Source organism: Limulus polyphemus, unplaced genomic scaffold (assembly GCF_000517525.1).
Source record: "Limulus polyphemus unplaced genomic scaffold, Limulus_polyphemus-2.1.2 Scaffold365, whole genome shotgun sequence".
In the NCBI taxonomy this organism is placed as follows: Eukaryota; Metazoa; Arthropoda; class Merostomata; order Xiphosura; family Limulidae; genus Limulus; species Limulus polyphemus.
The window spans coordinates 103,226-116,329 of record NW_013665975.1 but is presented as its reverse complement, the minus strand read 5'-3'; the positions used below and the strand labels follow the sequence as shown (position 1 = coordinate 116,329).

The window sequence follows — 13,104 nt, the reverse complement described above, 5'->3', positions numbered from 1 at the left end:
TTCTAAAACAGAACTTGAAGATAGATGAAAACCTAATATAAATATATATGCACACAATTAAAAAGAGTACATCCAGGAAATAGATCTCAAAAAGCAAGGAGATTTTGTAACTTAAAGTGGCTGCACCCAAGGCTTTAGATCAGGCTTGTATTGTAGTAACGTTTAACTACATTCGAAATATATAAATGTCAATGTGAAACCCAGGTGTGAGTATTGTTGTGGCATTTTCGGAGTCCCTGATTTCCATTAGAGTAATTAAGTAGGGACTGCAGGATAACTGGAGTCACTAGAAAATATATTACAGAGCATAAATCAGACTTTGACTGAGTCTAATACAAAGAAAGAGATCGAACATAAGTTGCATAAGAATAAAATAATCTTTATTTAAATCCAACGACAATCAATCTCAAAGAAAAGTCTAAGTGTGGTTCCTTTACTAAAGAGTAATGTGATTCTAAGTTAAGTGAAATTTCCCAACAGTCCAACTTAAAGTTATATCAAAAGTTGTTTAAGCAAAAAGAGTCCAAATGTTTTTCCAGTCTGAGAATACATGATATTATGTACCAGTAACAACAATGTCATTTCGCCTTGAGATCCCTCTGTCATTCTCACTTCTCTTGCACTGAGATTGATCTTCAGAAGCAAGGTTTGATCTTCTGGTCTGAATGCACCAGATACAAACTGAAAATCCTGAGTCTGCAGCTGGAAGCTGACCATTGTCAGCTACTTTTGCAGTATTAGAAAAAGACCTATGTCCAGACCTATGTTCTTGATTAACATCATTCTCATACTACTGTTTCTCTTCAATAAACAAATTCTCCCTCTTGGTGAAAACTACTTCTACGTTAAGAATATACCATTCTTTTAGTCAAAATCATTACTTTAAACTCGAGTGATCAAGTAAGGGCTAATACATACATTAGCAAAAACAGAAAACTGCAATAAATCCTGTGGTCAATGCACCAAATGTCTCCTTCTTGCCTACTCTGTGATATTCTCAGGCAAAACTGATTTCTGCACGAATATTAGATAGAGCCACTTTGTAACAGTAAATTCAGGCAGGATAGTTAAGGAGTGGAACTGAATCTAACCAAATGACCGAGTGTTGAGCTAAAAAAATAAACAGACTGAACATGTGTCAGTTTTTATGTTCGGGCCGAATTCTTTAGAGTAGGTGTTTGTAACTTGTTGGCGATAAATTTCAACAATAAACAAATAGCATGCATATGTGTGCTGTCTTACAATGCTAGAAACCGGGTTTCGATACCCGTGGTGGGCAGAGCAAAGATAGCCCGTTGTGTAGCTTTGTGCTTAACTTCAAACAAACAAACAAACAGCATACATTCCACTTGTTTTAAAATAATATATTAAAACAAATCAAACGTATATACAAATGCTCATTAAACTGTTGGTTATCATAGTTGTATCAAAAGCTTTAAACAATTGTCTCTTTTTCGTCAAAGTCAATACAGGCTGGCATAATTACTTTAGAACACAACTGACAAGACGAATTATTCTTTCCTACTTTGTTATAACAATACAATCTGTGAAACTCACTTTAGAAATCGCCGCTATACGCCCTTTATATATAAACTTACAATCACGCAGCCTAGGTCGAGCTATCTATCTTTCTGTCTCGAACAACACTTTGAACGCGTATTTATAGCCTGACAGAGGCCTCGAACGTTCCAGACATACGATATCTTATGATGCAGTAATACTCAATTAATACAACAAGAAAATTTATAAGGTTCTAGTAACATGAAGCAATAATATAACAATCACCAATTCATAACTAGTGAATTATGTAACATATTATTCACAAACAGTTACGTAAACAAACCTGCGATAAACTATAGCTTCCAAAAATAACTAAATTTAACACTCCCGCTATGTAAACTATCTAAATCATAAGTCTCCCATTAAACTTAAACGGAAACAGTCGTGTATATCTAACAACATTTGATGTAATGTGAAACACCATCTTTATTTATAAAAGCAAAAAAAAAAGAAAACAACAACAAAAACACGCACACACACACACACACACAGAGTGTATACTTCCATAGATACGGAACTGTTGCTTCCTACCAGATCTTTAAATCGATCAGTAATTTGCTTAAGCAAGATATCTTTTTGTTAAATGACCAAGTAGAAAAATATCAATTCAATACTCCTTACTAAACAGGAAACGTCAGGTTTACCCATTATGACCAGCGCTACTCACGTGGAGCCCCATTCTCACACTACACAGCTGAAGCCATTACCACTAGAAATAATATACTCTGCCAGTAAAGAACACTACTGTTATTGACGTTTTTCTCCACAGTGTGGGAGGTTGCAATTATTTTCCTGCGGAAAAGGTAGGTATTATCTATTAGAGAATAACCAAGGTAATTAGAACGAAAGGAACCCTACTGTTTTCTGGATTACATGTTTATACAAAAATTACACAGAAACAGAATATGTTGAAAAAATAGAATATTTTTAGATTAATATAAGAAGGTAGATTACGCATGGTGAGCCTGCTGCCACTTATACATGTACCACACTATCACCAATATTAGGCCCATTAGCTTACAATGATGCGATAGTTTTCTGCATTCAAAACAGTATCAGTAAGGGTCCATTCACAACTGTTATCATATCCACCACTGCTCCATAATTACAAGACACATCCACTCCTTTTGTCGAATATAACAATTTTGAAATATAAGACTTGATGTGGATTGAGAAAGAGTGGCATAAACGTCCTGTTAGTCACACGTATTAAAGAAATGCATTTATATGAAAAAAAAAGTAATTCTGTCGACATTTTTTAAATTACTTTATCGAACAAGTTTGTGCATTTTTATCCATTCATCCACTTTTATTGAAATATTTTCGAAAGTTTTTAATGATAAAATTATAAATGGTCCCTAAATTTACAAAAATTATTCGTTTTTGTTTTTTGCTATCATGTGAAAGCTCTACCTAGGGAAAAATGTCTATACCAGCAAGAAATGGTGCAAGAGTGAAAGAAACGATGACGCCTTGACGGGGAAATCCACATTATGTTTGAGTTTCCGGTGATGGCAGAGATTAATTAAGGTTTACTTACATAACAAGTTCACCAAACAATATAAATTCGCTTTTAATGATATTCAGGTCAGTTATTGTTACTATTACATACCATGTAATTAGCTAGTTGAATAATATTAATAATAATATTACTAGTATTAATACTGTATTAAACTAAAGACTAAAGTAGTGTAAATTAGTAAACTTAGTAGTACTAGTAGTAAAACAGTGTTTTTTGCTTTATCATTATGACATAAGTCACGATCACTGAACACCAGTGAAGCATGCATTAGTGATAGAAATTAGACTAAATTATTATTATTGATATTATAATTTGTAGTATAAACTCAGTATTGTTAAATTATCAGTCTAGACTGTATGGTGTTCTTTTTAAATTTAAGATAAAAATGAAGGAATTAGCGCACACAGTTTTTGTTTTTTCTTCTTACTACTATTAAATACTAGTCTGAGTCTGATTTCAGTATCCTTGGGCTTAGTTTATCAAAGTTGAAACTTAAATTTGCTATAAAAATAACACAAAGTTTTTGTTATTTTTATAGCAACATTAAGCTTGTGACAAAGCACCTAAAACATTTTGAATGTGTTATTAAAATTGTACTGTCTTTATAATCTGACATTGTAAGAATTGTGTTAAAGGCTCTTAAACATTTATCATTGACATTATGATATGCACTATACAAACACTAACAAATAACATAATAAAACTCATGAAACTAACACTAACAGGATTTGCTTCTAGTACATTTTTGCAAATAAATGATATCCTCTTATGGTTTATATTTGTTATGGTGTCAGGGTAAGAGTACTTTTTATAATTTTTATTATTATTTAACTTAGAATTTTGTAATACAAGAATAATATAAATTGTTTTATTTGGTTTTGATGTGTAGTTCTATACATCAAAGGGAATTGTTTACATTCCACCACTATAAAAGACCTACTTTGTTTACTTACTTTCCTCTTCCAGCAGCACCGATGAGCTGTAAATTCAGAGAAGCTAGTCTGCTGCAGCATCAAAATTAATGAATCAAAGAATAGATTAGGTCACTACATCTTCTTTTCTTCACCAAAATTGAATTTTGGTGAGGAAAAGAAATTCACGAGTAAAGAAATATAAGCCATTAAAACATAACAGTGATATATCACAAAAAAAAAGAAAAAAAATCTTGGTTACCCAAAGTCTTTTGGGAGGTAGACTTTATATATTTTGGTTCTTATTTTTGTGATTTATCTATATTTGGAGCCTACATTATTTCTTAGTACGTGAATGAGATTGATCTTTAATTTTGCTAAGGAATATTCAATTATATTCATTGTAATTATATACAAAAATGTTTAAATAATCTCAACCTTAATATTGGGTAAATAGAAACTGTCATCAGATGGGAATCTCTGTAATGTGAGTGCTTACCAATGAACTAATCAAAATTAAGTTTCGTGATTATTTCTATTTTAGATTTTTTCAACTGTCCAAGTCTTGTTGAGAATAATTAGTTTCATTTAATCAATTGATGAACCCAATCATTAATTGATTATCAAATTTCACTAATCACCCAGTTGTAATAAATGTATTTTTGTGTCTGTGTGATGGATTTATCTACCAATCTATCATTTTTATCTTTTCAATTTAGTGTAATAAACATGTGAATGCTAATTTTAAAAGTTTTGTAAAGAAAAATTTATTTCAAATACATAAATTTGACATCATAAACCTTTCATGTTAAGATGACATCTTCTACTTATGAATAACAGAAGTGTTGAATCTAAGTTTATTACTAACATTTGGATCATTACATTTACTTATAGAGTTTATATTCTATGAGTCATCAAATATTGCCCTCATTAACAACTGGGTTTTGTATAGATTAGATCTTCTTGTTGAATTCCATTGCAATGATGTGTCTCACATGTAATATGTATAAATATTGTAAAATTGCATATAGTTTGATGCCGTAACCAACATACAATAAAGGAGGGCATGTTATTTCCAAGGAGACTTGCTGTTAGTTTCAAGGACTTCAGCATATCAAGAAGCAGTGACATGTTTTGATAATAAAGGTAGGAACGTATGGTCAAGTAAACTAGTTTGTAGTTAGCCTCAGTTCCATTGTGTAATTATTTCCTTAATCAAGAAATAATAGTAATTTCCTTAATCAAGTAATCAGATGTGAAGATGTCACAAATATCTGAAATAAAGTTGTATAAATACATTTATAAAATGAAGTGTACTCATCACTTTCATGAATAGCAAAATACAAGACATGTCCATTTAATTAATTATTTAAAAGGGGACAAGTGTTTCATACAAGGCTACAGGTACATAGTGTAACCCCTTGTCACATGAGAAAGAAAATGAAATCAGAGAAAGACAGTGGCTAGAATGAAGAATTATTTTCACACTCCTCAAATGTTAATAATAATATAGAGACTGTATGGGTTTGAGTTGTTAAATAGGAGAGGGAAAAAGAAGCTCATTGATCAGGAAACAGATTGATAGGAATATATCTTGTAGATTAATTATTCTGTTAATAAAAAGATACATAAACCTAATATTAATATTGTTGGAGGAGGTTTTCTAGCTCAGCATGTTAAAAAATGTATTTGAGAATATATTATATATATATATATATTATGCCTTGTGTTTAGTTCTGATGAGTATATGAGTTGAAATGTTGTTGTTCACTTTCCTTTTTGATGGTTATTGCCGTAATTGATTTATACTAATTTACGGTTGAGCTAATTACAGTTAATAACTTAACTGTAGAACATATATATATATATTGTACAAATGGTACTACTTAATTAAGGAATTATCCATTTTATCTTTTGAATTATGAAACAAAAAATAATTTTTTGGTAGGAAAAGTAAAATCTTGCAACATATTTTTCAGCCATTTGGATTTTTTAAAATTCATAGTTTCATTCGTGTTTGCAGATTAGAAAAAAGTGTCACACTACAAATTGTCAATTTACTGAAATATTGTTTGAACATAAAAGGTTGTAACAAGAATTAAACAGTTGACTTTATCACTATTAATTTTTATTAATATACACCATTGTTTCTTACACTTGTAATAACATGCAGTGAAAAAAAAACGGAGAAATAAGATTTGTGGTAAACTCAGTAATCAGTATTTTTTAAACAAGTTATACAAATGTGTGTTTGACACATAGTAAACAATATAAATTTTAAAAATGTTATAAATGATATGAAGTGGTCTTACTCACAGCAGTTTTAGATTTTGGAACCAAAGTTTTAGAAATGAGTAAGGTGTGAATTTTAAGTAAGTGATAGAGCCATTTTCAACTGAAAACTTTTTCTGTTAAGGATTAATGGAGGAATTAAACTTCTAATAAATGGAAAGTGTGTACTTTATAAAAACATGAATTTACTTATAATATGAAAAGTTCTGACTTTTTTACAGAGGCAAAAGTCAAGAAAGGTATCATTTCAAAACATACATACCTCCACCTATGCGGTCCTTTGCTTGTCATAGGGGGTTTAACTTCTAAAGTTTCTATTCATTTGGATAAGTCCTTCCATTGACCTACTTTGGCAATCTATCAATGGAAATGGACTACATATTGTCAATGGTGTTTGAGGATAGCTTTCAACTCACTTCATCCAACAGTCTCCATAGTATCATGTTTTTTGACATGGATTTTTGAAAGAGGTCTCACTTCTTCTACTGTTCCATTATATAAAGCTTCCTTAGCTACTACTTTTTGATATTCTAAGTATCAGAAGGTTTTTGACTCCCCTGTCAAACCTATGGCCTCCTGTGCATTATATCACCTTTCCCTCAAAGTATATTTTTTATTGTTGTTAGCTTCCAGATGCTGCCATTCTAATTTATTTGCCATTGATGTTCAGTGGACTCTCTGTCATTCCACTTATGTTTTGCTCTATCCTGATCATTTCTCTTGAAAACTCTTGCTGCCAGAGAAAGAAACAAATATTTTTCTCATATTCATTTACCTGGCATTTCTCATCTTTACAGTCTGTCAGACTCGGATCATTTGTTATGTTCTATCAGGGCATTAGATGTCATGTGGCTTGTACGGAACCATTTCGGGCATCTATTGATGTCATTGGCTCCCCAGCTGAACTGTTTTCTGGAGGTCATTTTGCAGGCTGGTATGTGGACTTTTCCTGAGACTTTCATATCTCATTACCTTCATGATCTGGCAGTTTCCTCTTTGGTGGGATTTCATCTTCTCCCTGTGGCTATGTTGACTACTTCTGCTAGATTTTAACAAGGAGGTGAGTAATTTTCTTACCTGACTTAGTTTTTTTTTTTCTTTTTCTTCTAGGGTCCCTCTTTATTTATTTTTTATCCCACTCAGTGGCAAGTGTTACCCAGTCAGGTGTGCTTGTATTTTAAATTCCGCACTAGCAACCTTTATATTGGTTCTTGGTTGCAATGGGCTCTGTTGAGATGAAGTGTTCCATAAGACCATCTGGAATATCAAAATACTATCCAATGGACCGCTACTCATGGACTATCATGAGTAAAGCTAAAGGGGATTTTGCCAGTCCCTTCTGATCTTAGAGATGTATCAGTCAAGATCGGTTTGCTTTTTAAAACTTAGGAAACGTGGTTCACCTGTTGCTCTGTCTCCAGAGGCCTGTTCCTTGGGACTCCCCACCGCACATATCCCCACTATTACTTCTGTTAGTGAAGCTAGGAAGTCCTTACCACACACAGTTCCCAGTTGCTGGGGTGGTGGACAGGGACTTTCCTTCGGAGTGTTGAATTTTCTCCACTCTTGGAGAAGCGGGCAAAGTTGGGGACCCTCCTATCTGGGTCCCTGGAAGTTTTTCCCAGATGTTGGTAGGAGCAGGACCAAACTACGGGGAGCCTACTCGTAAAACTGGTCCAGATTTGATGCTTAGCTATCTAGTGGAGGTGTGCTTGGACCCTCTTATGAACACACCTCTGATGACTGCAACATTACTTAATTTGTGATTCAAATCACTGTCATTTATAAGAACTTGCCTCCCTGAACTTTTCTAATATGGTCACCAAAACCTAAAACAAAAACTGAGAGCCACTATCAACATACCTACTGAGCAGAAAGGTACTTGGGGTTTCCTGTCACCAGCTCCCCATCAGAGAGAATGAAAGTCACTGTCAGGCATGCAGAAATGGTCATTTTCTTAAATCATAACCTGGAAAAATTACCACAATCAGCCATTGAGATACAAGAGAAAGACATAATTGGAAACTTCTATGAAACTGAAGAACTGGGTGAAACGACTGAAGAAATAGATATCTACTTCTGCCAGTCACTTAGTAGAAGAAAGGGAAAGGCTGACAATGCATTTCCAGAGAACATTGTTTAGATTATCGAGAATTAAAAAAAACAAACTCCCAGTAGCCTGATTTATTTGGGTTGTTTTGCAACTTAGGATAACCTTTTTTATATTTTATCATACATTAAAGTATGTATGTTTGTTGTTCATTCATTGATTAGTTTTTTGTATGTTATGTTTCTTTTTTATATCAGTTTAGCTTATACTGTATATGCTGTAGTAGTTAGTGTGTTAATATACATGATTAGTATAAACACATTTAATCTACTCAACAAATGTTTTTTTTATTTAACTAAACACAGATTAGGTAGTTCCATTTTTTTTTTATATTTTAGTACAATTTTGTATACATTTTCTTGTTCATGGATTAAAATAAAAATGTTTATAGTTTCAGCCTGATTTCTGGGTTGCACTGCTTACAGTACTTTATTTGTTTATTTATTTTTGAATAAAGGCTACTTATTTGATCTTTCTGATAAGTAAATATATCTGCACAATAACTATAGATAAAGCATTCTGTATTTGAAACTACAAAGTTCTTTATTGGGTATAAACACTGAAAAAATTCCTGAAGGACCAGCATTTCTTTTTTGTTTACAATCAGCATGCTACCTTCTCTTCTTTACACACTCACTCTCATGCACTCTCGTATTCAAATGTCTGCTTGATACTGAGCTATTCAAGCAAATATATGTGGATAAGGTATTTTCATAAATTAATAATTGATTTCCAAATAGTAAAATGAGAACTAGGTTTGGGTGATTTAAAATCTGACAGGTACCTGAGCTTCAGGGTACCATGCCAGCCTCTAGTTTTAATATTGAGCTCTATACTTGGGATATGCATATTTGGAAAGGACTTCTTATGTGAGAAGATGATTGATGCCATGGAAGCGGAGATGGATTTAGGTGTAACATTTAATAAACACCCAAAATCTGAAGGTTTAGCTGTTATGAAAAAGAGTTAAAAAAAAAGAAGACGAGTTCTTGGTCTATTTGTGAGGATTTTGAGTTTAAGAATAAAAAGGTTATCGCACTTCATATAAGACTGGTGAGGTCTCATTTGGAGCACTGAGTTTGGTTTTGATTTTCTTACTTGAAGAAGGGTATCAGTGTGTTGGGAAGAGTGCACAGAAATTGGCTACTAGATTATTACTAGATTAAGTTGTGTATTCTATGAGGAAAGGCTTAAGAGGTTTAGGTTTCTTTTTTTCTGGAGTGCAAAATTATCCAGGTGGACTTTATTTAGCCATTCAAAGATGTTAGAGGTTTGAATGGTTTATGTATAGTTGTTTAAATGGTGATATGGAAATTTTAACTAGAGTTTTAGGAAAACTTAGATGAAATTCTGTTTTTCAAGTTATTTATAAATTGTGGAATGGCATGATTAGTTGTTGTTAGTGGAAATTCTTTAAGATCTAAAGGGTGTTTTTTTTTTCATTTTTGGTTTAGAAGTGACCTCAGTGAGTTAGTTAGCCATTTCACGTTGCTGTTGTTAATATCATATGTTATTAATCCATGGATCACCACTCATCAGTCAGATATCCTATTATCCACTGTATCTAATTAATATTAAACTTTGAATTTGATTGAATTCCACTGTGGAAAGAAATATGATTATACTTATACAAGTTTCATGTACACTGATGGAGAAAGTCTGTTTTACACAAATGAAATAAAAAATTTTCGTGATGCATGTAAAGAGTAGGAGCTAGTACATGAGTGCTTTTTTTCATCTGAGTTTTCCTAACAGTGATATAAACAGCAACAACCTGTTCCAGATGATCAGAATGTGACTGATGTACTAAATGACTATTTCAGGTGTATTAATATTAACATTTTAAGAATAAGATGAGATTCAGTTTGTAATAAGATCTAAAGGAAGCTTTAATTATCAATTTTCTGAATTTGATTCTTTGATATTGATTTGAGGACTGAAAGTTGGAAATTTGCAAATATAGGTCATAGGTGTATATTTAAGATATCTCTAGTGTATCTAAGCAGATTGCTAGGATGTTATTTGTTTTTAGTAGCGTGGTTTTTTAAAAGAAGCACACGAAAAAATGTTTAAGGAATATCATCATTTTTTCAGCAGAGTCTCTTGCTTCTGTAGTTGGTAAAAAATGTGAGATGCAGCTTTTATAAATTTTCAGCAGACTTGTATTAAATTATTGTTATTTAAAACAATGTGCAGAATTATCTCTGTGGACAGTATTTTTAGAGGTTTCAATTAATCAAGCTTGCAATGAGATCCATAACATTTGGCTACCTCTGTAAATGCCAGGGTTTCAGTCTAATTCCTTTAATATATATATAGAAAAAAAAAGTGTTGTCTTGAAACTCTAAAATTATAATATTTATTTTTTATAAATTTTTGTTGACTTTTCATAAGTTTTAATTTTGTTTTCTATGTGTAAATTCGTTTTTTTTGGGGGGGGGAGGTGAGCACATGTAATTACATTATATTATCCCTAACATAACTTGTAAGGTAAGTGGTTGTTTCTATTGTTAATTACTGCATTATGTGAAAGCAACTTTTTTAATGAACATTTTGTTTTGTGCTAAGTTTCTGTGTTTTTTGATTGATAGAGAATGTTTTTTCCAAAAGGCAGCTGAAATGAAAAAGGTAGTAGCAAGAGGAAATGATAGAAAAAGGAAACGCCAGTCCTCACCACTTGCAGGAACCCCTGTCAATAATAAGGTTATTAAAAGAGCTGGACCCTATCTTTTAGGTAGATTATTATCAATTTTTTATTGAGTCAAATGTAGAAGTATTGGAAGGTCTCTACCTGATGACTAGAAAGGGCTGTAGAACCTTTAATAAGAAACTGACAGACCTAGTGTTGAACTGGACTGTGAAACACACTTAATTCAAAGAATGATCAGAATTAGCTCTATGACAACAACATATTATACAATGCTGGTCAAACAGGTAGTAGTAGTTTTATAGGGTGTTTCTCACACCTCCAAATTCTTTTGGAGGTGAGTATCTAGGAGTAGGACTGGTGTCCTAGTCCGGACACCGGGTGAGCATGTTTCGGTATGATGGGGATTCGAACCCGCGACCTGCAGATTGCGAGTCAAGTGTCCTAACCACCTGGCCATGCCGGGCCGGTCAAACAGGTGATACTTTGTTTGTGAAACAGTTTAATGAGGAGCTTGAAAGTGATAACTTTAATATCAAAGATAGAAAAATGTAAACTTGAAACTTATCTGTACGTTTTTGAACTGTTAAATCAATGATAGTTCAAACTCTTTGAAGTTATTTGATTTTTTTGAATAGGTGAAAATTTGGTTGTTTAGAAGGGTGATGGGGTTAATGGTATTCTTTAAGTGATCAGATTTATATTTGTTCCAATAATGTCAAGCTTTGACAACAGTTCGAACATTTGAGTCTGTAAAATGATTACAATCATGGGAAAATCAGGTTAGGGCTAGAACACTTATGCTTATTAGCTTTCCAACATTTTGCTGGATTCTTGGGTTAAACCATAACTTTTAAAGAGTTGGTGTAGAATGAAAAGCTTATTGGGCATGATTTATCAGAGATAAAAGATAAATTTAAAATGCTATTTTTTTTACATATTTCTGATTTCAAGCTACAATGGCAAAATTAAGAGGAATATGAAACAAACAACCATCTGCAGTTAACTTTTTTTTATAATAATTTTTAAACTTTGTAGTGTAAAATAGTACAAAACAGTGAATAAGATTTTTGTATTGCTCAATGAAATTGGACAAGATATTGAATTCACATTTATAATCTGCTTAAAATTGTTTTCTCAAGGAATAATTTTTTTCTTATTATGATACAACTTACTGTTACTTTTTTAACTACTTTAAATTTTCCAAAGAACTGATGGTCTTAATATATTTGAAGAAATTAATTTAATTGCATCCCTTCTTTAGCCAAGTTACAATTTAAAAGAGAGAGACGATTTTGAATGATTAAAACTGCTGAAGAAAATTCATATGTGAAAATATTACTTGAAACTTGTAGATTTTATTTTTCATAATTATCTCTTGGTGGGACTCGAAACATTTCTTCATTCAGATTTGATAGTGTCCTGACTGTTATTGCAATGAATATATTTTTCTCAGACTGCAGTTTCACACTATTGTAATTTATATATTATACAACACTTAAGTTTGTTAGGGAGTTCCAATGAAGTTTATTTACTGTTTTCTTAATGTTATTTAAAAAAGTTGAAATATCTGAGTTTACACATTCATTTTTAATAAACAATTAAAACTCAGCTAATTCACTTAAAGAAAAAAGTCCTTTTAAATATTCCTAATTATTTGGTGACTTGAGTATATTAAATTCTGTTTTTTTTAAGGGCCAAGACTTGGAAATTCTCCTGTACGTAGCATTGTTCAGTGTTTAGCAAGGAAAGAAAAAACTGATGATTTTTATTCTATCAAGGTAGGTTAGGTGGAAATGTGGAGTCTTCTTACTTTTTAGGTAAATACTTTTATTGCACTGTTTAATTCTGCTACATGTGAATTATTTTTTTAAGCTAATTTTTCAAGATATATTAACTCACTAGCAGTCGATGTGTTCGAAGGAAAACGAAGTTTGATTATAAACAAGATTACGACACTTATGATATACAACATTGTTTATTGAAAAAAAAAGTACTTTGAAAATGTATAAAGACTGATGTAAATTCATTTTATTCTGCTTTAGATACTGAAGATGGAATC

The 13,104-nt window shown here is 32.0% G+C and overlaps 1 protein-coding gene across 2 annotated transcripts in view; it reads left to right on the top strand.

Moving 5' to 3' along the window:
* Positions 1-2,978: 2,978 nt before the first annotated feature.
* The window catches only part of LOC106457722 (serine/threonine-protein kinase 40-like), a 27,448-nt gene continuing 17,322 nt past the window's right edge, over positions 2,979-13,104 (top strand). Inside the window, exons 1-4 of one of the 2 annotated variants that reach the window (XM_022383725.1) lie at positions 2,979-3,147; positions 5,025-5,139; positions 10,987-11,129; positions 12,738-12,823. In XM_022383725.1, coding sequence (XP_022239433.1) covers positions 11,015-11,129; positions 12,738-12,823 — 201 coding nt within the window. In that variant the 5' untranslated portion in view covers positions 2,979-3,147; positions 5,025-5,139; positions 10,987-11,014. The remainder of the gene's footprint in view (positions 3,148-5,024; positions 5,140-10,986; positions 11,130-12,737; positions 12,824-13,104) is intronic. The other variant, XM_013917167.2, reaches the window with a different exon arrangement.